The 25,994-nt window shown below is 47.2% G+C and overlaps 1 protein-coding gene across 6 annotated transcripts in view; it reads right to left on the bottom strand.

The window, feature by feature from the left end:
* LBHD2 (LBH domain containing 2) overlaps positions 1 to 17,729 on the bottom strand; it is an 86,197-nt gene extending 68,468 nt beyond the window's left edge. The window contains exon 1 of one of the 6 annotated variants that reach the window (XM_063948489.1): positions 17,423 to 17,729. Coding sequence is in view for 1 of the 6 variants with exons in the window: in XM_063948488.1 (XP_063804558.1) it covers positions 16,786 to 16,790 (5 nt within the window). In the remaining 5 variants the exon portion in view is untranslated. Of the gene's footprint in view, positions 1 to 15,990; positions 16,069 to 16,288; positions 16,621 to 16,670; positions 16,737 to 16,785; positions 17,362 to 17,422 lie in introns of those variants that run through there. The other 5 variants (XM_063948488.1, XM_063948492.1, XM_063948493.1 and 2 more) reach the window with 5 other exon arrangements.
* Between the last annotated feature and the right edge of the window lie 8,265 nt (positions 17,730 to 25,994).

Raw genomic sequence — 25,994 nt, 5'->3', positions numbered from 1 at the left:
CAGGATCCCCCGCCTCCTCCTCCCCCACATCACAGCCTTGTCTCCTTCCGGCCGCAGGGAGGAGGAGCCCAGAAACCCCCAGCACACGTCACCTCCCGCAAACCCTCTCCTCGGAACCATCAGGGATCGCAGGGCACCCCTGACATCGCATTGCGCTACTAATCGCATATGTTAGTACATTTGCGATTAGCATCGTTGCGATGGCCCGCGGTCCCTAACAGTACATCCCACCCTTAGGGTTCTATGTACTATGCCTTGGAGAGAGATAAAGTGGGCGGAGATAGAGTACCAGCCAATCAGCTGTGTTATAGGCTGTGTTTAAGAAATGACAGGAGCGGGTTGGTACTTTTTAGGCTACGTTCAGGGGCTATAACAGTGGAAGACATAAAAGCCAGTGGTATAAATGTTCTGGAGCCTCATCTGCTGACATCAATAAGCTTCTAAACCCTGAAGGTGGCAGATGCTCCTCCGTATCTGTCATGGGCTGGAAGCTGGTGCTTGTATATGATGGCACAGCCAAATGCCACTCTCCCACCCTGTCCTCCCAGAGTGCCCCGGGATCCCTTTGCTGAGACTCAAGGTGTTTGGTCATGAGCCGCCCTGACTGAACTCTGCCTATGAGAGAACGCTCCACCCCGTCCCTGTTCTGTTCCCCCTGTCGTACGGTCTGATACTGTGGTACTGCAATGGGGCATAGTGAGATTAGGGGGACATGTACTAAGCAGTGATAAAAGTGGAGAGGGGAACCAGTGGAGAAGTTGCCCATGGCAACCAATCAGCTGCTTTGTATAGTTTTATAGTATGCAAATTATAAATGTTACGTTAATGTTGATTGGTTGCCATGGGCAACTTCACCACTGGCTCACTTCTCCACTTTTATCACTGCTTAGTAAATGTACCCCTTAGTGAGAAACGGTGTAAGCACCGCTAGGAAGCACTGTGTAGCACTCACTCTGCGTCAGCTCTTCAGTGTGCAGGAGCAGCAGATAGCTCCATACTTTTCTATATAGTGGTGGACAATGCATACCCTTTTCTGAAAGTACAATATACATATAAAAGGGTTAATTAGCACACATGCATGCACGTATATATATATATATATATATATATATATATATATATATATATATATATATATATATCTCCGATACCAGCCCCACGGGAGCCTCAGCCATTTCTCTGCAGTGTACAAAGGGCCTGATTCCGGGTCTCTCTCACAGGAGTGAGGCTGCACGCAGATTCCCAAATATCGGGAATCTGCAGCTACTCAAAGGCCCCTTCTACGGACGTGCAGAACGGTTCTTGCGATGACGCCCGTAGTTTCCCTCTGCCGCTGCCTGATTGAAAAGCAGTTGGTGTTGAGGGGGTGGAGAATGGGTTGCGTTCCTGAAAATGGGGGCATCACCCCCGCTTTCTGGGAGGTGTAATTGGATGGTCGTGACGTTGGATTCCAGCTTGTGACGTTGGTGGCAGCGCTGGGATGGCAGCTACATGCAGGAGGGTCTCTTCTACTGAGACGTCTCTTGCATGCCCCTCCTAGAGTTCGGATGGAAATTCAATGCTGCTTTGAACTTTCGTCCAGCTCTGAATCACGTCTATGGTACGAGGAGCTGCCACACATGAGCGGCAGCTCCATTTCATCCCATTCGTAGCTCCGAGGGCAGCCTGGTGTGTAGGCGGAGACAAAGCTCTATATCACACACAAATAAAAGTTTGTCCATGGAGATGGTTCGGTCTGGGGCGGGGGAAGGGGGGCTTCTAGGTACTCAGAAACCAGCCCTGCATGTGCCACTGGGTGTGATTTACCTCTATATACTGTCATGTATCTCGTGCCTTGTAAGGGTTATCCTTCTGTCCTTCTCTGCCGTGCTTTAAATGCTGCGGAATAAAATGGAGATTCAGGCCGGGGCGGGGTGCATGAGTCATGGCATTGGGAATGTGATGCTTCCCCTCACTCATCTCATGCATATTAGCGTGGGTTCAGGACCCGAGACTTTGTCTGCGCATGCGTTGAGCGACGCACACTCTGCAGGGGGGTGTTGGGAGGAACTCGATTGAATCCCTCTCCGGAGGCAATGCGTCAGAAACCCATACACTTCTATAGGGTAACGCCATCTTCCACCGCATCCAAGATCCGGAATGTATTGAATTCCGGAGCTTGGTGTATATGTGGGAAGCAGAAAACAGCATTTTCTGAGGTTTGGCCTCATTTTCAGGGTTGAAGCATCCCGCCCTCAGGGGTGAATTTACTAAGATGGGAGTTTTTTAGAACTGGTGATGTTGCTCATAGCAGCCAATCATATTCTATTTAACATTTATCCAGCTGCTTCTAGAAGAGAATAGATAGAATCTGATTGGTTGCTATCACCAGTTCTAGAAAAGACTCCCACCTTAGTAAATTTACGTCATAGTGTTGAAATGACTCCTGCAATCTGTTCCGTTGTGCAGCTGTACATTTTGGGTGAGGTTGTTGTAATGGGAGAGTGACGGAATGACGCTTACAATAAACTTCTCTGCCCCCTCGTTCACAATAAAGAACTGTCCAGCGATCGGAATGAAAAGATCTCTGAGTGTTGGAGAATAGAGCTCAGGGACAGAACTTACAGCCGTTCCCAACTGCACTCCTGCGGCTTGTATCACAGTGCAAGGGACAATACGGGCGAGGGTGGGGGCGGGAGTACAATATATGATATCTGCTAGAAAATCACGTTACTAGTCCGTAGTGAGCTATGAAATGACCGATGTAGCAATGACACGCTACCTATATAGATAACAACCCCTCAATGTGCTATTAACAATACATAGGAGGTCATTCCGAGTTGATCGCTAGCTGCTGTTGTTCGCTGCGTAGCGATCAGTGGAAAAAAACGGCTAATCTGCGCATGCGTATGGTCCGCAATGCGCACGCGCGTCGTACGGGAACGAAGTCCATTGTGGTTTTGCACTGGTTTTAGCGACAATTCCAATCGCACAGACGGCCGCAAGGTGATTGACAAAAAGAGGGCATTTCTGGGTGTCAACTGACCGTTTTCAGGGAGTGCGTAGAAAAACGCAGGCCTGTCGGGAGAAACGCAGGCATGGCTGGGCGTTCGCTTGGCGGGTGTCGTTAGATTCAACGCACACGAAGAGTAACTACAGGGCTGGTCTTGTTTTGCACAAAATGTTTTTGCAGGCGCTCTGCTGCACAGGCGTTCGCACTTCTGCAGAGCGAAAATACACTCCCCGGTGGGCGGCGACAATGCGTTTGCACGGCTGCTAAAAACTGCTAGCGAGCGATCAACTCGGAATGACCCCCATAATGTCATACTCTATAGGATATAGAGCAGCTCCTCCTGTAGGATCCCGGCCAGAAATGGATCTACTGTACATAGAAAACAACAAAACAGGAAGGCGCTGATGGGGCCTGAATCCGATGCGGTGCAACGCAAGTGTAGTAGCCGCGCGTCCTGACAGCAGCAGCGCCTCCCCCGCCTGCGTAACGCCTGCGCCGTAAGACTTATAAGGCATTTTTCTGCAAGCGCAGCAGTAATACAATTCCTCAGCTACGTGAATATCGGCACTACGCGCAGCCCTTAAACCGGCCCATCCTGAGAAGCCTCTGACTGAACATAGACAACTACTGTAATCTGCTCTTTTTCTGAAGTAGAAAGTGCCGCATGCAGAGAAATGCATTAAGGGCACTGCGCTTCTCGCCCTGCTATGTGTTGCGCCTAATGAACTAATACCGGTATTTGGACAAGTGCTGTACTATCTTGTCCGCCGGTGTTACATTGCTATTTTGGACAAGCCGCCAACACACAGCCAGCCACGGACACAACAGCATCACTCACACGTGCGGTCTCCTGAGACAGACTACAGACGGCCATGTTCCTAACCACAGAGTGAGGTGAGGACACTGCCCATTCTGTTTGGGTGTGGTTCATCAAATCGACAGTATCTAGGTCGACAATGTTTAGGTCGACCACTATAGGTCGACAGTCACTAGGTCGACATGGATGGAAGGTCGACAGGGTTTCCAGGTCGACAGGTCTAAAGGTCGACAGGTCTAAAGGTCGACATGAGGATTTTTATTTTTTTGGGTGTCGTTTTCTTCGTAGAGTGACCGGGATCCCAAATTAGTGCACCGCGTCCCCTCGCATGGCTCGCTTCGCTCGCCATGCTTCGCTCGGCACAGATTACCGTTCCAATCGTAGTCCACGTGGATCGCTAAGTATGAAAAAATTCAAAAAAAGAAAAAAAAAATTGAAAAACTCATGTCGACTGTGGCCGGAGAGACTAGCCAGCCACACGTGTAATGGCGTCTGCGGCACTGAAGGGGTTAACCCTCGTGCCCGGCGCCATGTTACGGACTGTTTAAAAGTTTGTTTAATGATGTGTTTTACTTTTAACATGTCATATGTAGTGCTCTGTGCACCATTGCAGGAATGCATGTTTAACTGTATCTATTTTATATTCAAGACAGGCTCTGTGTATATTTAAAGGGAAACACGTGTTTAAATGAAATGTATTTAAAGGAAAAATGCAGTTACTATAGATGTCTGAATAAGCATCTCTTATCCTCTGGAAATAGGAAGTGGCATGCTAATGGTCCTGTCCTAGCAGCGAGGTGTGAAGGACAATACCTTTTGATGTGTAAGTTCCTTAGAGAGAGATGCTAATCACTGGGTCTATGGGCTTGGAATCTGTTTTATGTAGGGGATGTAATTGATATACGATCCCTGAATGGCAGATACAGGAAGGAAGACTATTTGTTTGTATTGTAGCCATTCCTGTTGTAACCCCAAACACTGGGATTGCCTGGAGATGTGAATGACAAGACACATTTGTATTTTGAAGCTATGTGATAAATTTATCAATAGTGAATGCTAATCTGATACCAAACGTTGTCTGTGTCACAGGAAGGAGGATATTGTTTTATTGCACTTATATCCTTGTAAAATGTAATTTATTGGTATTTTGTAAAATAACCTGATTGGTTGGAGAAGACAGGGAGGGCTTACCCCCCTGTGGTACTGTGTGGAAAACTGACATAAAAAGGAGACCTGCGTGCCTCCAGAGTTGTAGTTATTATACCATCTTATTCTCCTGAAAACATCTGATTGTATGCTGTTGCCCCTAGCAATAGGGAGGAGCCTTTTTAAAGGTTATTGAGCAATAAACATCATTGCCTCAAGAAGACTGCTTCATCTTGTGACCAACAGGGTTAGGCCAAACCTAGCTCCGTTCTCCGGCTGTCCAGGGAAGCACCTAACGTCTCCAAGTTCCGCCCTCCGCCAGCTACCGGTAGAGGCCTAGCAAGTGGCTAGTGGGGATTCGTCAACACCACACAGGTGTGGTAAGGCAGTGCATCGGCACATACAGAGCAGAACCGTGGTTCCAAACGCCACGGCAGGTTAGGAGTTTGGTGGTGGCAGCAAAAACCCGCCCACAACGCAGTGGGTGGAGTCAGTAACAGGCGGTTACTGACGGTAAGCGGGAATCCCCTATGTGGTCAGGCCTCGTGCGGCTTGACCTTCCAATCTGTGCGCAGTCAACGGGACGCGAAAGCGGCAAGTGCTTTCGTACGGTACCGTCCTGTCACATCGACCTTTAGACCTGTCGACCTAGCACATGTCGACCTAGAAACCCTGTCGACCTTCCATCCATGTCGACCTAGTGACTGTCGACCTATAGTGGTCGACCTAAACATTGTCGACCTAGATACTGTCGATCTTCAGACCGGATCCCATTCTGTTTACATTCATTCCCCGGCTGTTTATTTATGTCACCGTCACCCTTCATGGGTCATCTCCTGTAAGGAGTACTCGGGCCTACGGCTGATTATTTCTGCCTGCAGTGAGGGAGCGTGTATTTACAGCTTGTGGATACTTGCTCCCTGCTCTATCAAGACTTTATAACTGAGTAACATCTACTTGGAGCTCACTCCTTATTCAAGACGATTCTAGCAATTATTATCAGAACAAAGACATCTGCTCACACGTCTATTATTTCCGAATCTGTGACCGTGGGGATGATTCAGACCCGATCGCTGGGCTGCTAAAATTGTTCTCCTGCAATCAGATAGTCGCCGCCCAAGGGGAGTGTGTATTCGCCGCGCAAGTTTGCGATCGCATGTGTACTACGTGCTGCAAAAAATTCCTCAGTCAGTGGACAGCTGCAAATCCGTTCGCACCTCACTCACCAGCACTGTGATTGATATTATACTATTCCATGAAAAGTGTTCTCCCATTTTTTCCTATCCTCAGGAGGAAAAGGAAAAGATGATAACAACCGTTTAGGGATTTGAAATTTCTTATCTGGATTAACCCACGGTTCTTCAAACAGGGTATTTAGTTCCTTTGACACAGGAAAAGTGGCTGAGGATTTCTTCTTTATATTAAAATAAGATTCCTCACTCTCCTCTGTCATCTTATCAAGGATATTCAGAACTTTTCTGATAGCTTCTATGAGAGCCTCTATTTCCTGCGACAGAGTACCCTACTCCGTCTCTGAGTCCACCTCACCCTCCTCCATTTCTGACCCCTCTTCATCAGAGTCGGACTGCAGGATATGGGCCAAAGTAAGTTTTTGCGGACAAATGGCAGGTGACTGAGACGCTGGTTTGGTTACTGAGTCTCTGCTCATAACCTCAGTCATAGACTGTCTTAAGTATTGCGTCTCATTCTTATTCCGAGATAATTTAGTAGAAATTGTGGAAATCATTCCCCTAATGGAGTCCAGCCATGCTGGTTCTACCCCACTAGCTTGGGAAGGGATACTACACTGAGTACACACTAGTGAACCCCCTGGAGAAGAGGAACACTGTGCCTTACATGAAACACACTCTTTGTCTGACATACTGTAACAGTGACAGCGCACACACACACACACACACACACACACACACAGGAAAAGGTTAAATGCACAATTAACTCACAAAGAGCCCTTCCAGGGAGACACAGAGAGAGTATGGAACCAGCACACGGCGCCCTTATCGCTAATGCAAAGCTTAGCCGGGTCGCAGACTAAGTACCAAGATTAGGGACTTAGTACACTAATAATCGCTCCCCTCCTACCCCCTGCCATGACCCTCTGGTACCGCTGAGGTAAACTGGAGTCTCCCCGGAGGAGCTGCGCGTCTCTGTCAGTCAGCGTCTGTGTCAGCTGCAGTAGGGAAAATGGTGCTTGTGAGCTGCTGGATCCCCTCATAGTGAAGCCCCGTCCCTTCAATAACCCAGTGCCCTGGGGCGGCAAACAGAAAATATCAGAGCAGCTGAGTCAGTAGGTACATAGTGGTGACATGCCTATTGCAGGATGTGAACAATGAGGGTGGAGGGCCCTGCCTGTGACAGCTTTGAGTCTAGGGGACAATAACACAGTCTTGCCTCACACTGGCCTCTCCTTTCCGTGACTGAATGTAAATCTTGTTTATCCTTTTCTTTACTTGGGTTTGGTACCTGTAACACCTCTGACTCATACTTAAGGCTTGGAGACAAATTAATATCACCGTAAGCCAAAAAATGTGGTCTGTACAGGAATAATTAGATATGATAGAATAAAACAAATTCTCTGCATTTTTGTTTAGCTACTGTATTTAAGCATGAAATGTTATTGTATAAGATTTTAGGAACAAACACCCATTATACAGTAGGTAAGGTTACCACTGAGAGAAGAGAAGTTGATAAAGTAACAAGATCAAGAGCTCTCAATTCAGCACTCACAAGCTCTACACTATGAAATGGGATGCATTTGCCATCCCAGCGATCGGGATGCTGTCGGTCATGTAACCGACACCGGAATCCCGACACTGCTCAGGAGACCAGCACCGGGACACCACAGCCCAAGCGTAAGTAACGGTGTGGGTATTAAGAGTTAGGGCCCAAGAGGAAGGGGTGTTTGGGTTTGGGTTATGTATTGGGGTGTTAGGGTTAGGTATCGGGGCCGTAACCCCCACCCTCTGAAATTAAGCACTAGCCGCCACCTCCTTAGATTTAGCCCTTGCCGCCACCAGAGGGTTAAGGTGGGGGGTGGGAGAGGGTTTACGCACTTACCCCCTAAACATGTTGGTTTCAGGATGCCAGGGTCGGTCATGTGATCAAAGGCATCCTGCAAGCCAGGATATCATACTACACCCTTTGAAATTAATCTGATGTTTGTTGAAGATGACATAATATAACAAGATAAAAACAAACATATTTTCATTTCATCAAAAGTGAAACAACAATAACACATCGTGACAATAATTCGCTCTAAAATTAAAAGAAAAAGTATTGTGATAAAGTTGAAATTTGGAAAAGATGTAAGTTACTATTCATATTCTCTCAATATTGTACCAAAAACAGATTAATGTTTACAATACAAACATAGCTATAACCAACTAACTATGGATTTTATACTTATATCTGTGAGCATTTTTTTTACAATTACAACTACTTTGTTAGCTATCATTTAAAGCGAACACAGAATTACCAATCAACTACAGAAAAGTTCTAAGTACTACAATCCAGAGAAAATATACTAATAGCTGATTTTATCTGAAAGGCGATTTGAAGTTAGATTTAGTATCTGTCACATGTACCAGAGCTATGTGAAATAATGTGCTTATCTGTAAGACTTTAAGTAGGACATCAGATGTTGTTAAATCGTACTGCAGTCATCTCAGTTTCAATAACGTACTAAACACTATTCATTGGAAAGAACGTGAGTTTGAACCCCAATGTACCGTTAAGAAAATGTAGGAGTCTACACCGCACAGCCATTGCCGTGGCAACTGTAAACACTTGCAGCTGATATCTCCATGCGTTGTGCTGCCTTGCTGTTGCTGATCTGTTCCCGTTAGTAGTTTTGTGGCATCCCATGTGGTCACAGTCTCAGGGACACACAGTGACCGCTGACGTACGTTTCACTATGTAAGCGTTTCTTTAATATGGTTTAAGTTAAAAAGGTTACATTCCCTCTACTTACTAATTGCAATTTTCTCCTCAGCCTGAGCCATTGTACAACTAAATTCGTTCTCAGCCTCTTTCTACTTAACCAGACATACATACTGCTTTATGCTCCCTACCTTGACCAGCGGTTGGGTAATATATCCCAGCAGTTCAAATCCTGACGGTCAGGATGACAACAGCGGCATCTCAATGTTCAAAAACCCAACTTATCCCGTTTTAAAATAGAGAACTTACAGAAACAATGCTACAATCCCCCTCTTTTGAGGTCCACAAACTGGGATTGTCCCTCCACAAGGGATGTAACCAGTTGCTAGTTAGAGCTTTAGCAGATTCACAGGGTCAGGCTTAAATTAGAATATTGTTGTTGTTTTTTAAATACAAGCTAGGCCACGTGTAACCAGCTTTAAACCAACTTATTTACTCAAAGAACAATCACAGAGCTAGATCATTCTGTTATCATGTAATTAGAACCACAGCTCTCAACCAACGTGTAGCCAATCAGAACATTAGAATAGCCAAGGGACTGGCCACACAAGCCAATCAGAGCATTAGGACACCCATGGGTCTCATCCAAGCTTTAAGCAATAATGAACATAAGAACAGTCAGGGATCTCAACCAAACTTTAGCCAGTCTGAGTATTCATGTGACAAATGTCAATAGAACAAACTATACAATAAGAAGCAGCAACTGATATGTGTGAAACAACACATATTATATAGATTCAACTTGTGTATTACAATACATACACAGCAAACCTCACTTCCTGCAGAACAAACCTTATATGTGCAAGTTTAAATAATCTTACTAATGAGTAGAAGCTTCTTTCTCAACAAAGATAAAACCAGATACCAGGCAGTCATATACAATAAATGGAACGAGGCACCTGTAATTAGTGGATATAACTGAATGCCAGGTGGCTTCACCATTAGGAACATAATACAGGACATTTCAGAAACCTGGTGTACAGGTAACCGGAAAAAGTTCTGGAACCCATATCAAGCAAGTTACCAATATTGTAGCACAGTATAAACAATGAAAGAAAATAACACAGTGGTTGCTTATGGTTACAGCACCCCGTTATGCAGCTGTTTCTTGTGCACTGGTAATCATAAATGTCTGCATTACCACTCACACATAGGAATAACATGCCAAATATAAGCTTCTAGATTTTTTCTGTTTGCAAACTCTCAAACCAGAGGGTCTCAAGAAGCTTCTAAATATAAGACGTTGTATGTATGTATGTTAGTTAGTGTTCACGCTAGGCAGTTTTAGCAGGGCGCCGCGCCCTGCCCGATTTTTTAAGGGCAAAACCCACCCTGCCCTTTCTGCGGCGCCCTGCTAAAACTGCCGCCCGTTTCCTGCCCTCACAGCGTGTAAAGATGCCGCGCGCATGCGCACGGCATCCATTCACGCTGAGAGAGCGCTTGGGGGAAGCCCAGCACCTCCGTAGGTGCTGGGCACGCCCCCAACAGTGACGCCGCCGGCCGCCCATGCCCTTTTTTTTACGTCAGCGGGCTGAACCGCCCACTTTTATTAACGCAATGACCCCGCCCCCTATCTTGCATGGCCGCGCCCCCTTTTCGCCGCATGCCCCTCTAGGTCCGGCGCCCTGCCCGGATTCTAGAGTGAACACTATGTATGTATGTACACACACACACACACACACACACACACACACACACACACACACACACACATATATATGTTGAGATGAAGTTGAGCCAACAAAGCCATACCTTCGACGTCGAAATAAGGCCAAGCAACTCAACTATGCACGAAAACACAGGAACTGGGGTGCAGAAAACGTGGCAGCAGGTGTTCTGGACTGATGAGTCAAATTTTTTTATATTTGGCTGTAACAGGAGGCAGTTTGTTTGCTGAAGGCCTGGAGAGCGGTACAATAATGAGTGTCTGCAGGCCACAGTGAAGCATGGTGGAGGTTCATTCACTTTGCACTTTGTTAATTGCTAAAAATAAACTATTAACACTTATATTTTTGAAAGTATTCTTACTGTGCATTTTTTCCATACCTGCCTAAAACTTTTGCACAGTACTGTATAGATAAATAGATAGAGATGGCATCGATTTCACAGTTGGATTGAAGACCTCTGGAGAGATGTTGACCCATACCATCTGGATAGCTTCCCACAGCTCCCTGATGTTTATAGCTACGGGATCTTCGGTGCAAATGGGCCTTCACACCACGTCCCATAAAGGCTCATTTGGATTCATGTTGTGCAAATGTGGTGGCCACGCCATTCCTTGGAACTATCCAGAATGGTCCTCTAACAAATTCTGGAAAACTAGGAATTGATAACAGAGTGCATTATCCTGCTGGAATAGTCCATTATTGTAGGTATAGATGAACTCCATGAAGGGCTGCAAATGTCCATCAAGTGATGAAACATAGTGGCTACCAGTCAATGATGTATTCAAGTAGACCAGTGGACCCAACCCATGCCTCTTTAACACACACCACACTATTATGGAACCACCACCAGTCTGCAAAGTGCCTTGTTGACAACTGGGGTTCATGGCCTCATGGGGTCTGCGCCACACCCAAACCCTACCATCAGTCCTCCAATTAACAACATCACGAATCCAGGTGAGGCACTGTGTCCGGTGTCATAGTGTCATAGGGAAACTCTTGTGGGTCTTCTGGTGCCATATCTCAGGGAAGCTAGAGAACGCTGCACTGACTGCCCCTGACAACCGATCATGATGATAATTAATACATAAACCTGCCTGGGAACATGACCTACACACAATGGTGAGAACGGCTGTGCAATCGGTTCAGTGGTTTCAAAGTTTATCTCCTTCAAACTAACAAATATACATACAAACAAACAAACAGACAGACTTTCATTTACAGTATAAGATGTATAGAAGATAACCTGATGGTGTCTGAGGGTTAGCATACCCACATCGCATGTATTTACTGTTCAGTGGATGTCGCTAGGTCAGACCGGTTCCGGTATGAATGGTCGACCATGTTATGGTCGACAGTCATTAGGTCGACCACTATTGGTCGACATTGACATGGTCGACATGGACACATGGTCGACGCATGAAAATGGTCGACACATGAAAGGTCGACACATGAAAAGGTCGACATGAGTTTTTTTACTTTTTTTGGTGTTGTTTTTTGCGTAAAGTGACTGGGAACCCCAATTAGTGCACCGCGTCCCCTCGCATGGCTCGCTTTGCTCGCCATGCTTCGGGCATGGTGCCTTCGCTACGCTACCGCTTCGCTTGGTACAGATTACCGTTCAAATCGTAGTCCACGTGGATCGTAAAGTATGGAAACGTTCCCCAAAAGAAAAAGAAAAAACTCATGTCGACCTTTTCATGTGTCGACCTTGCATGTGTCGACCATTTCCAGGTGTCGACCATGTGTCCATGTCGACATTGTCAATGTTGACCAACAGTGGTCGACCTAATGACTGTCGACCATAACATGGTCGACCATGTGAACGGATACCGGTCAGACCTACCTACGTTACAAAAAGCAGACAAATCCTGATATTCCATGATCTGGCCAAACACCACCAAGCTCAGCCTAAACCATGTCCCAATTCAACCAAACATCATTCAGGTCGGACTACGTTATCACACGGCCATACATCTCTTTGGGTCCATGAATGTGGAAGGTCCTTCCCTGGTAGATGAGGTACAGTATGCCGTAAGGAGATATTCCATTTGCATTATACTTACAGCAATTATAGTAAACACATTATCCATTTAATTCTAATATCCCACTAACTGTTGGGCACTTGTGAGGACAGACCCTTTTCTTGGCTGCTTCTATCACTTCCCATTTAATGGCACAGGAGTAAAATCTCTTACAAAGCGGGCGCAAGTCCAGCCGGCTGGAGAAATATAAGACTTCTATACAGCGTTGATGCCTCCCGTGATATATACACTGAGTGCATTATTTCTACAGTCATGCTTATAAATAGAATATGAATATTCTGTTAGCAAGAGACTTGGAACCCCTCTTGAACAGTCATCCTGGCTGCCCATGTGCTTGGAAAACTGCCAAGGATTCCCCAAACCTGAATCTTTTCTTACATCGCTACTATTATCCTCATCCTGCCAATTAGGGACAACCCAATGTTGTATCTCCAGACCCTGAACATTACCACCGCCAGAACTGCCCTCAGGACGGATGGATTGCCACCAGCAACGGTGACACAACCCCACTTACCCAACTCATTTCATTTGGGGAGTTCATCAAATTCCGAGGGTAGACCAGCCTCCTGAATCTTGGTCACTTGCCCAGTGAGCCGGGTGGTCCGGAGCTTGATGACACCAATCCCACCATGCATCCCCAAAGTTCCCACCTGGACCCACTCACTTCAAGGCCAGCAAGTGTGAGCAAGCTTTATCTGTCCCAGCATTTATGAAGGATTGTCGCTATACAAACTGTATCCTTACTCAATCAGACGTGGCATCCCTCAAGCCAGGAGCCGCGTTTACTGTATGCAGTAACTGGAATTTATTTTTCTGAAATCCTATTATCAAGAAACTTATGGAACCAGAAGAAAACAGTATTGCTGTCTGCTGATAACCTCACACACCATAAAGATATTGGGGGTTATTCAGAGTTGTTAGCGATTGGGCAAAATCATGCTGCACTGCAGGTGGGACAGATATAACATGTGCAGGGAGAGTTAGATTTGGGTGGGGTGTGTTCAAACTGAAATCTAAATTGCAGTGTAAAAATAAAGCAGCCAGTATTTACCCTGCACAGAAACAAAATAACCCACCCAAATCTAACTCTCTCTGCACATGTTACATCTGCCCCACTTGCAGTGCACATAGGGGGTAATTCAGATCTCATCGCTGCTGTGCTTTTTCACACAGCGGGTGATCAGATCCGAACTGCGCATGCGTATGCACCGCAATGTGCAGGCGCGACGGACGGCAAAGGGGTTCGCCGGTCAACGATGGGTTTGTGTGAAGGGTCCATTCGCACAGGCATTCGCAAGGAGATTGACAGGAGGAAGGCGTTTGCGGGTGTCAACTGATCGTTTTCAGGGAGTGGTTGGAAAAACGCAGGCGTGTCCATGCGTTTGCAGGAAGGGTTCCTGACTTCAATTCTGGTCCCGGACAGGCTGATGTGATCGCAACGGCTGAGTAAGTCCTGGGCTGCGCAGCGATTGCACACAATCAGTGTGTACAGCTCTGCTACACATGCGTTCGCACACTTGCACAGCGAAAATACACTCCCCTGGGCGGCGACTATCTGATCGCAACAGTGCAAAAATCGCTGCCTAGCAATCAGATCTGAATTGCCCCCAAGGTTTTGCCCACTTGCTAACTTTTTTGGTTTGCTAACAACTCTGAATAATCCCCATCATCACCAAGGGGGTCATTCCGAATTGATCGCTCGCTAGCTATTTTCTGCAGCGCTGCGATCAGATAGTCGCCGCCTATAGGGGAGTGTATTTTAGCTTTGCAAGTGTGCGAACGCATGTGCAGCCGAGCGGTACACAAACAGTTTGTGCAGTTTCAGAGTAGCGCAGAATTTACTCAGCTGCTGCGATCACTTCAGCCTGTCCGGTCCCAGAAATTACGTCAGACACCCGCTCTGCAAACGCTTGGACACGCCTGCATTTTTCCAACCACTCCCTGAAAACGGATAGTTGACACCCACAAACGCCTTCTTCCTGTCAATATCCTTGCGATCGGCTGTGCGAATGGATTCTTCGTTAAATCCATCACCCAGAACCGATCCGCTTTGTACCCGTACGACGCACAGTTTTGCCAAGTTTTGACCTGATCGCAGTGCTGCAAAAAATAGCTAGCGTTCAATCAGGTTGCAATGACCCCCCCAAGTCCCTTCTTCACTCTAAGGAGCACTGCTAAACAGTTTAATAAAGAGAGGAGTGTGATCTAGAACCCTGCACAGATTGAGTAGGAGGACATCGCTGGGATAAACGTTACAATATGGCAGTTTTTATCAGTACAAGAATGAGGCAGCAAATATTTGATCATTTCTACAGAATTTCTACAGAAATTGCACAGAACACCGCGTTCCCCTGAAGACACACTTGTGCGTACAACCTTCTCTGACACATACAGTAGCAAACTCATCTGAGCTGTCAGTGTAATATCCATCTGCAGCCAGAGCTGAGCAGGAAAAGGAACAAGACACTAAACTAGCAGTTTAGTGTCAGGATACTGTCAATCAAGCATTTATGGCAAGCTTAATTTGTAAAGAGCGTCACTGTGCTTGCATTGACCTATCTGTGGCCTTGATTTAGAGAGGGACGCAATGTTACTGGGCTTGCGTCACCGCGCAGGACCCGCGAAGGCCTTACGGCTTTGGACGCAGTGAGGATTTATTTGCAAAGTGAGTAACAGGCAGGGAGCATCTGTGTTAGGTAACAGAGGGTGGCCAATCAAAAGCCGGCACGTCGCGACCATTCCGGGGGCATGTTACAGTATGCAACTGCAATACCCTATGCAGTTAAAATAGAACTGTCGCCTTACATACGACGGACAAGCTGCGCGACCTTACAGCAACTAAGAAGGTCGGTTATCAACCGATGTGCGTCTGATGGTTGCGTCTTTGTACATAAGCAAATCTCAAACGCTCCCAGTGGGCACTTCTGTACAAATCCCGGCAACTTGCGACATTTGTATATTTGCGCACATCCGCTGTGTATTGGATCACAGCTGCAGTTGCAATTGCGTCCATCAGTGATATTAAAAGCATGAAATGCAACAGAACACCGGATCGTTTTAAGTTCCCCAAGAAGAAAAGTGTGGAAGCCTCTACTACAGAGAGGCAGCTGCTGTGGAGGCATGCTGGGATTTGTAGTTCTATATCTGCTGCACAGCCACATGTTGCCAGTCTCTGTACTAATTAGTAGACAGATGCATGTGTCCACTGACACTGGCTGGATAGAAAAGTGAAGGAAATCCTGGATTACAAGGACTATATAAGAACATCCAGGACATGTGAATCAATGAGTCAGTTCTTTGCCTGATATCTTTCAAAAAAAATATATATTTTAGAAATGAAATATTTTTGCAGTAAGCGTGCCCCCTTACCATTCATCCAAGATGCAGCGCCTCTTCTGCTGTCAGCCCCTAAATACACCCTTCCACTGCTCTACAGTTACCCACATCAGGCAAGCAACAGCTGACAGCAGATCGCCCTCTAGGGGCATCACTGGGTACAGCAACTCAGCTCCAATTGTCATTAACCCATTAACCCAAGTGACATGAAATGCACAGCACATACCTAGAATAACTCTCCCGCAGCAAAATGTAACAACTCAATAACACACATAAGTAACACCAACAAGATATTCCCTTCTGGGTCATGCTACATACACTTAGTACTTACATACAGTTTGCTGTCAGGTAACCCTTTCACTCCCAGGGCAAGGAGAACTACAGGCAGTGTGCAGAGACAGAGTGCTACTCTGGCGCAAGTACGGACCTCCTGTGCGCAATTTACTCAGCCACTGATGCACTTTGAAACCCCAATGCAGCCGATGGGCTCAGGGGCTCATACACAGCACCAGGCAGACTGAGAGGGTAAAATCCACTAATGAACAAGCCTGCAAGTTGCCTACAGAAAACTGCAAAGTTTTTTTTTTTTTAATTTGTATTTTTAACTCCCATTTCCTTCCTTCCTCTTGAAACTCAATTCGTGCAAGATAAAAAGCTCAGAGAGGTTAGCTGAGAACTGGGGCTCATGCAGGCAGGCACAGAGCTGGACTCACTGCAGGCACAGAGCTGGACTCACTGCAGGCACAAAGCTGGTCTCACTGCAGGCACAGAGCTGGACTCACTGCAGGCACAAAGCTGGTCTCACTGCAGGCACAGAGCTGGACTCACTGCATGCACAGAGCTGGACTCACTGCAGGCACAAAGCTGGTCTCACTGCAGGCACAAAGCTGGTCCCACTGCAGGCACAGAGCTGGACTCACTGCAGGCACAAAGCTGGTCTCACTGCAGGCACAGAGCTGGTCTCACTGCAGGCACAGAGCTGGTCTCACTGCAGGCACAGAGCTGGTCTCACTGCAGGCACAGAGCTGGTCTCACTGCAGGCACAGAGCTGGACTCACTGCAGGCACAGAGCTGGTCCCACTGCATGCACAGAGCTGGTCTCACTGCAGGCACAGAGCTGGTCTCACTGCAGGCACAGAGCTGGACTCACTGCAGGCACAGAGCTGGTCCCACTGCATGCACAGAGCTGGTCTCACTGCAGGCACAGAGCTGAATGCACAGAGCTGGTCCCACTGCAGGCACAAAGCTGGTCTCACTGCATGCACAGAGCTGGTCTCACTGCAGGCACAGAGCTGAATGCACAGAGCTGGTCCCACTGCAGGCACAAAGCTGGTCTCACTGCATGCACAGAGCTTATCTCACTGCATGCACAGAGCTTATCTCACTGCAGGCACAAAGCTGGTCCTAAGCTGGTCCCACTGCATGCACAGAGCTGGGAGGGGGGGGGGGCAGCCCCTGTGCTCACCTGGAGTGGGGAGGGGGAGATCCTGGAATTGCTGCTGCTTCCTCTCTCTGGGTCAGTGTGTCAGGAGCCGGTCTCTGTCCTCTTCTCCTGCGGGCACTGTGGTTCCAGAGCTTGTAATGCTGCTCTGCTGGGTCAGGAGTGGGAGAACAAACACGACTGTGTGCGAGGATGGAGAGTGACAGAGAGAGAGAGAGGGAGAGAGAGAGAGAGAGAGAGAGAGAGAGAGACAGAGTGTGGAGTGAGTGCACGGTGCAGCACAGGCAGAGGGAGCCGGTGTGTGCACTCTCTCATTCCGATGCATGCACACGACTTGCCCCCAGCAGAGGAGGTGCTGCAGCACTGGGGGCTCATCCTGGTGCACAGGAGGGGGGCTGCCTGCAGTGGGACATCACTACTACAGGTCATGTTGAAAGAAACAGAAATCTTGTGTGTTTTGTTTGTTTTATGTATTTATTTATTTATTTATTTATAGATTGTTGTTACTATTACAATGTAATCCATTTTGTTTTGGTTTTGCATCTATTTTCTCTACCTTGTATATCCCTGTGTGTTATGCTTGTGCTGTAATAATAATAAAAATAATGATAATCATTTTAATAATAATATTCTAAATTTGAGGTTGCTGCAGAACCTCTTGAGAAGCATTACGCTATGGATGCTAAACTCTCTCCCGATCACACTGTCATTGTGTTAAGGAGTAACATGGAACGGCAGCTGGGCTCCCGCCATCAAAACTTTGGATGCCTTAGTTCACGTTAGTTCACGTATGCACGAGAAAAAACAGTGCACATGTACAATAACAACCCACAGACTTTCTGCATGTTAAACAGCTGATTTTGGCTATACATTAACATCGAATGGCCATCGCTTTCACGCCACTCAATGGCTGCTGTCATCATCAAGCTACCATCGGATGATGAAAACACTAACGTCGCAAAAAAAGCATTGATGGTGTCAAAAATTGAACGCAAATTGAAAGCAGAATGCATAGTTAGATAACTCCTGTTGTGGAGCTAAGGGTGACATTTACTAAGCAGTGATAAGAGCGGAGAAGTGAGCCAGTGGAGAAGTTGCTCCATCAACCAATCAGCAGCTCTGTATCATTTTATAGTATGCAAATTATAGATGTTACTTCAGTGCTGATTGGTTGCCATGGGCAACTTCTCCACTGGTTCACTTCTCCACTCTTATCACTGCTTAGTAAATGTTCCCCTAAAAGTCCCAGTATGCTATGGGCAACTTCTCCACTGCTTGATTCTTCAACCCCATAGCACTGTACTTACATATATAAAAGTTGGGACACTCATGGTCCACATGAGACTAGGAGGTGAACGCAAAGTCACAGAAATTCAAGATGTATTAAATGTACCAGACATGAGGACAATCCTCGTAGTCATAAGTGTCATTGAACAGAAAGGATTTCCAGTTCAGAAAAAGAAAATGTGTCGTGCGCAACGAAAGAGGGACAGTAATAGCGACAGGTGCCCAGTGCCGATGACTATACAGTATCTCCTTGACACAGAGGAGTGTTGTGTGGTGATGACTTCTGACTCACAGACTGTGGAACTCTGGCTAGGTCATCTTGGGTATGACAATGTCCAGAAACGTCTTGACAGAACAGCGACAGGCAGTGTCGGACGTGGGGGCAGATGTATTAACCTGGAGAAAGCATAAGGAAGTGATAAACCAGTGATAATTGCAAGGTGATAAAGGCACCAGCCAATCAGCTCCAATATGTAAATTAACAGTTAGGATCTGATTGGCTGGTGCCTTTATCACCTTGCACATATCACTGGTTTATCACTTCCTTATGCCTTCTCCAGGTTAATACATCTGCCCCTGGGGCATGAATGGCCCGCCGGGGGGATGCAGTGATAGGGGTCCATACGTAGGGGTGTGGTCAGCCTACAAAGGGGGTGTGGCCAACCCCCACAGAGGCTTGAAATACACAATAGTCTAGTGCAGTGTAATGCAACATATCTACCATGTATAATACAAGTGTACAGTCTGGAGCCTGATCCCTAGAGGAAGGAGTGGGCACTGAGGCAGTGGGGCCTACCGGTGGTTTTCCCTGTACCCCTGTGGGCCAGTCCAAGCCTGGTGACAGGTATATCCGTGAACAACACTGAAAGGCCAGTGTGCAAGAGCTGTATGCACAGCAGACAAGCAAAGCCCTAGTCCCTTCCCAAAACCAGCAATTACTGCAGATGCACCCCTGGAATTGGTGCATACCGGTGGCTGTGGTACGATGGTAGCAGAATTAGTCAGAGGATGCAGATACTTCATAACATTCATCGATGGCTTCACTAGAATGAGACACGTTTACTTCATCACAGAAAAGAGTGACATGAGGAATAAGAGCGCATGCTACAAGAGATTAGTAAAAGCTCCAACTGGTCACACGTTGAAAGTCTTGAGGTGTGACAATTTATAATTTACTACCGGTTATTCATATAGCGCAGACATATTCCGCAGAGAATATTTGGCCACTCACATCAGTCCCTGCCCCGGTGAATTTTACAATCTGTGTTGGAGGAGATTATCTAAACGGGTCGGGGCTGTGTTACCGGCGGCAGTCGGCATCCCGACGGGCGGGGGGGGGGGGGGGGGAGCGCGGGGCTTGCCACAGGTTCTATTCCCACTCTATGGGTGTAGCGGACACCCACGAGTGGGAATAGCCCCCTTCAGTCGGCATGCCGACCGTCTGTATTGTCAGTGTTCAGGATGCAGGGGGAGGTTATGTCACCATCGGTCTCCTAACTATCGATCACATGACAGCATTCCATCTAAACATAGGACGTTGAAATCTTCTTAAAGCAGCTGATCATTGCATACATGCCAGAGGACAGGGGCAGATTCAGAATGGGGCGGATGAAGCTACAGCTCCAGGCCTCCACATAAAAATAGGCCTAATAACATGGAAGCCCGATGATGACTAGCTGGCCACGTAGAAGATGTACTCACCGCATGCATGTGAGGGCTGCAGCTGTTGCCCCACCAAGTCCAGGTGCTGGGGGCTCACTTGTTTGCACCTCATCATGGACCATGTACGAGAAGCCAGACACCACCACACACTGATCCCTCCAGCAGGAGCCGGCATCGGCCAATGACAGATAGCATCAGTGCGCGTCTGGCCCAGGGCTTACTGGGAGTTGTAGTCTGCATCCAGCTCTGCACACTTAGGACAAAGAACAATCGTGGGAGGATGCTGGACTGTCTGAGTGCCCCCTTACATTCGGCTCCCGGGTCATGGTCCCCCTCTCCCCCCCCCCCCCCCCCCCAGTAGTGAGGGCCACACTAGTTTCTACTTCTTTCACAAACCACGCTGGCTTCCTTTTCCTTGTGGTTTTCCTAAGCATTTTGATGCAGAGGTTTGTTGCTTTTACGATTGCACTTTTTGTAATTATTCCCACCTCTCCTGCGCTGCTTTCAAGTTCCTCCGCTCTGCCAAAGAATCGCTTACACGTTTTACCATCCCTACAAAATCAGATTCCTAAAATCTAACACCTATGTTTTGTATGGGATGAGTCGGTCTTTATTCTGAACCATACTGCTTGATGATCACTGGATCCCAGGTTCTCACCCACATTTACATCAGATATTCTGTCACCATTTGTATGTATTTTAGGCTAATATTAAGTATTAATATTAAGTAACTCTGTCGACCTTTGCCCATTAGCAAATTTGCTAGCTAATGGGCAAAACCATGGGGGTCATTCTGAGTCGTTCGCTCATTGCCGATTTTCGCTATGCTGCGATTTGTTGCTAACTGCGCATACGCATGGTACGCAAAGCGCACGCGCTAAGTTATTTAACACAAAACTTAGTAGATTTGCTGGTGTTCGAGCTACGCTTTTCAGTCGCTCTGCTGATCGGTGAATGATTGACAGGAAAGGGGCGTTTCTGGGTGGTAACTGAGCGTTTTCCGGGAGTGTGCTAAAAAACGCAGGCGTGTCAGGGAAAAACGCAGGAGTGTCTGGAGAAACGGGGGAGTGGCTGGCCAAACGCAGGGCGTGTTTGTGACGTCAAACCAGGAACTAAACGGACTGAGCTGATCGATATCTAGGAGTAGGTCTGGAGCTACTCAGAAACTGCAGGGAATTATTTAGTAGCAGTTCTGCTAATCTTTCGTACTGTATAATTACTAGCGAAATGACCCATTAATAATCTTATTTTAATTAGTACAGCTCTTTTTTGCCATAACAGAGCTGCTTCTGTATGTAGTTAATTATTTGTTAATTACTATAAAGTGTTTGCTGTCTAACCGTTCCTATATCATGCGGGGGGGTGGATCATTAGATCGACAGTGTCTAGGTCGACAGTGTTTAGGTCGACAGTCACTAGGTCAACAGGGTTGGAAGGTCGACAGGGTTTCTAGGTCGACATGTGCTAGGTCGACAGGTGAAAAGGTCGACATGAATTTTATTTGTATTTTTTTGGTGTCGTTTTCTTCGTAAAGTGACCGGGAACCCCAATTAGTGCGCCGTGTCCCCTCGCATGGGCACAGGTTACCATTCCATGCGTAGTCCACGTGGATCGTTAAGTATGAAAAAGTTCAAAAAAAGAAAAATTTTTGAAAAACTCATGTCGACCTTTTGACCTGTCGACCTAGCACATGTCGACCTAGAAACCCTGTCGACCTATAGTGGTCGACCTAAACATTGTCGATCTAGACAGTGTCGATCTTCAGACCGGATCCCATCATGCGGCATATAATTCTGATTCCTATTATTATTAGAAAATGAGATTTCTGTGCAATATAAGGTGATAAGTCTCCAGGTTGCTGCAAGGAACTGGCTTTTATCCAGATACATATACTACATTGTTTGTGTAGTAAAGAGAAGAACATGAAGAGGACGACTTACTAAAAGAGACATATGAATAGGGACTCCATCCTCAGACGTATATATAACGGGTGCAGGGTATGCAGTGCACGTAGGCCAGCACTGCATACCCTGCACCTGTATATTATACTGGGTCCGGGCTGCATTACTGGTGGCCGGGGTCCCTGGAGTCCAGAATCCTGACGCCGGGGTCCCGGACGCTGTCCCTTCTAGTCTGTATTTTGAGGCTTTGAAATGCAGGGGGAGTTAATGTGACCGTCGGTCTCCTATCCATTAGTCACATAACTACATGCCATTATACTCACCTCTCCAGAGTCCTGCATCCACTACCTTCCATCTCTCCAGCCACGGATCCACAGCCAGAACATCTGCAAGTCACCATACTTAAGGATTGTTCGGACCTCAAAATTCAAGGACTGGTAAATATCCCTAACAGGAAACAGCCTGGACTGACACATTATGGGGGGTCATTCCGAGTTGATCGCAGCCAGCAACTTTTTGCTGCTGGTGCGATCAACTAATCCCCGCCTATGGGGGACTGTATTTTAGCTTAGCAGGGCTGCGAACGCTTGTGCAGCCCTGCTTTGCTTAAAAAGTTTTGTGCAGCTGAAAAGTAAGCCTGGATCTACTTACCCTGTGCGACGGATCCAGCGACGTTCCACCCGGCTTTGACGTCAGACATCCACCCTCCGTTTACCTGGACACTCCTGCGTTGGGACAACCACTTCTCGAAAACGGCCTCCAACGGTGAGTATCCACCCCGGAAAGCCTCTCCGCTGTCAATCTTCTTCTGTCCAGCGCTGCGTCTTTTTTTTCGCTGGGCGCTCCGTTGCCCAGCGACATCCGTCGCCGGGCAACGACGCGCGTGCGCAATGCGCACAACGTGCATGCGCAGTTCCAACCCGTTCGCACGGCAGCGAAGAACCGCAGCGTACGAACGGGTCGGAATGACCCCCTATATTGCTGGGACTTTAGCAGTTCATTATGTGGGTACAAACCAGCCTGAGCTCACTGTTTTGCACTAGAATATTGTTGTGCATATTGGAATGTGTGCAAATTTGCTTTTTTAACATTGACCTTTTAAGTGGGAAATTTCACTGTTTTTTTATTTTTTTATTTAATAAATATTGAATTATTACTTTTATCAGCTGCACCGTTATATTTCTTGAATAGTTACATTTTCATTGGTAATATTTCCATCATATTTGTATTAACCGTTTACCTTTAATAGCGCTGTACAGGGGTGTAACTCCCGGAGGCAGTGGAAACACCTGCCTCCGGGCTCCAAGCCCTGAAGGGGCACCTACAGGTACATATGGTAGGTAGATATGGTAGAGGTAGATTTGCTATCTTAGGGCTTGATTCGGCACAGCATGCTATTAAATTTGCCTACGTAGATTCCCGATTATCGCGCAGGCCACATTCTGCGCATGTGCAGAACGGATCCTGAGTGACCACTTGCAGTACTCCTTCAGCCTCTGCCTGATTGACAGGCTACACGCAAAAGCATCTAGTATTCACCCTGCATGCAAACATAATAAATGTATTTGCACCCGGGGCCGTACAGACCTGGACTAGGCCCCAGTACTTTTCGGGGGAAGGGGGGGGGGCTAATTGTGGGAAGCATGGAGTACCTGCACTCATCTAAAGTTTCATGTTGATACTTACTCTCCAGGAATGTTCAGAGGCTCCTGAATCTTGGGTACCCGAAGAGTGGCCGATTCTCCCAGAAGCCACTGGCCAGCCTCCCATGGCCGTCTGATGGTGCAAATGAAACGGGATTGCATCAGTGTAGACCCCCCCCCACACACACACACACACACACACACACACACACACACTACACAGTGCCTGTAATCGCGACATTGTATAGCGGGGGTAGGGCTATGAATGCACAAATGCACTATCATGTTCCCTGTGTCGCCCACATGGTCATTAACCCCCCAACATTTTGCAAGAGTGGGTTGATACAAGATTCAGAACATCTTTCACAGACTGAGAGGGACATGTACTAAGCAGTGATAAAAGTGGAGAAGGGAACCAGTGGAGCAGTTGCCATGGTGACCAATCAGCATTGTCGTAACATTTATAATTTGCCTACTATAAATGTATACAGAGCAGCTGATTGGTTGCCATGGGCAACTTCTCCACTGGCTCACTTCTCCACTTTTATCACTGCTTAGTACATATCCCCCTGAGTAAAGGGGTTGACAGGACCGGTCTGATGGAAGGTCATTTTTAAATCTAATAAATATAATTTAGTATATTTTAGGCATGATGGTTATTGGGAAAAACAAAGTCGGGTGTGATCCCGGAATTAGATGTCACGCATGTACTGTATAATGAATGCACTAGGTGTATAAACTGTTCCAGCTCCAGGAGAATTGTTCTGTTGCCAGGTTGCTTGTATGATGTAACCCGCATACTGTGTCTATAGAGAAAGCATCAATTATCCCCAACTATCCCAGAAGATGTCATCTAATCCTCAGCCACCTTAATATGAGCAACACCTGCAAATATGTCCAGAGTATCGGTATGTGATCCGCCGCACGGGGTGCCGAATGTCTGTATACCGACATCGGCATCCCAGGGACTAGAATGCCGGCAGGGGGGAGCGCGCATAACAAAGCCCCTTGCAGTCTCGCTGCGCTCGCCATGCTGGAGGCTCGGTGGCAAGATTAGCTTAGCTCGCCACAGGTTGTATTCTCCCTCTGTGGGTGTTGTGGACACCCATACAGTGGGAATCACCTACCTCACCGGTATTCTGGCGGCGGTATAGTACACTCGTCGAGATCCCGGCGCCGGTATTGAGACAGCCGGAATCCCAACGGGCGGTCTGTTAACCGCATACCCTATCCAGGGTAGAAGTCTGTTTGGGATAACAAGTACTATCTTCTCAGGGTATCTTAGTATTGTGAGTGCTGTCTGTGTGTTATGCTCTCAGTCTGTTACGCGATACATTATAGAACACAATGGGGGAATTCAATTGTTTTGTGGGCACCCACCGGAGCTATTCCATTGTTCCCCCCCATGGGCAAGCATGCCATGCACCCAGTAGTACCGGGATTAGGCGCGCAAAGCGGCTTAACCCATCTAAAGTCCTTGTGAGAGTGGCTAAACCCATCTAAAGTCCTGGTGAGAGAGGCTCAACCCGTCTAAAGTCCTGGTGAGAGTGGCTAAACCCGTCTAAAGTCCTGGTGAGAGAGGCTAAACCCGTTTAAAGTCCTGGTAAGAGTGGCTAAACCCGTCTAAAGTCCGGGTGAGAGAGGCTAAACCCGTCTAAAGTCCGGGTGAGAGAGGCTAAACCCGTCAAAAGTCCCGGTGAGAGTGACTAAACCTGTCTAAAGTCCTGGTGAGTGTGGCTAAACCCGTCTAAAGTCCTGGTAAGAGTGGCTAAACCTGTCTAAAGTCCTGGTGAGAGTGGCTAAACCCGTCTAAAGTCCTAGTAAGAGTGGCTAAACCCGTCTAAAGTCCTGGTGAGAGAGGCTAAACCCGTCTAAAGTCCTGGTGAGAGTGGCTAAACCCGTCTAAAGTCCTGGTGAGAGTGGCTAAACCCGTCTAAAGTCCTGGTGAGAGTGGCTAAACCCGTCTAAAGTCCTGGTAAGAGTGGCTAAACCCGTCTAAAGTCCGGGTGAGAGAGGCTAAACCCGTCTAAAGTCCGGGTGAGAGAGGCTAAACCCGTCAAAAGTCCCGGTGAGAGTGACTAAACCTGTCTAAAGTCCTGGTGA

This window comes from Pseudophryne corroboree, chromosome 12, assembly GCF_028390025.1.
Source record: "Pseudophryne corroboree isolate aPseCor3 chromosome 12, aPseCor3.hap2, whole genome shotgun sequence".
In the NCBI taxonomy this organism is placed as follows: domain Eukaryota; kingdom Metazoa; phylum Chordata; class Amphibia; order Anura; family Myobatrachidae; genus Pseudophryne; species Pseudophryne corroboree.
The sequence above is the reverse complement of the archived record's forward strand: the minus strand, read 5'-3'. Positions and strand labels throughout refer to the sequence as shown.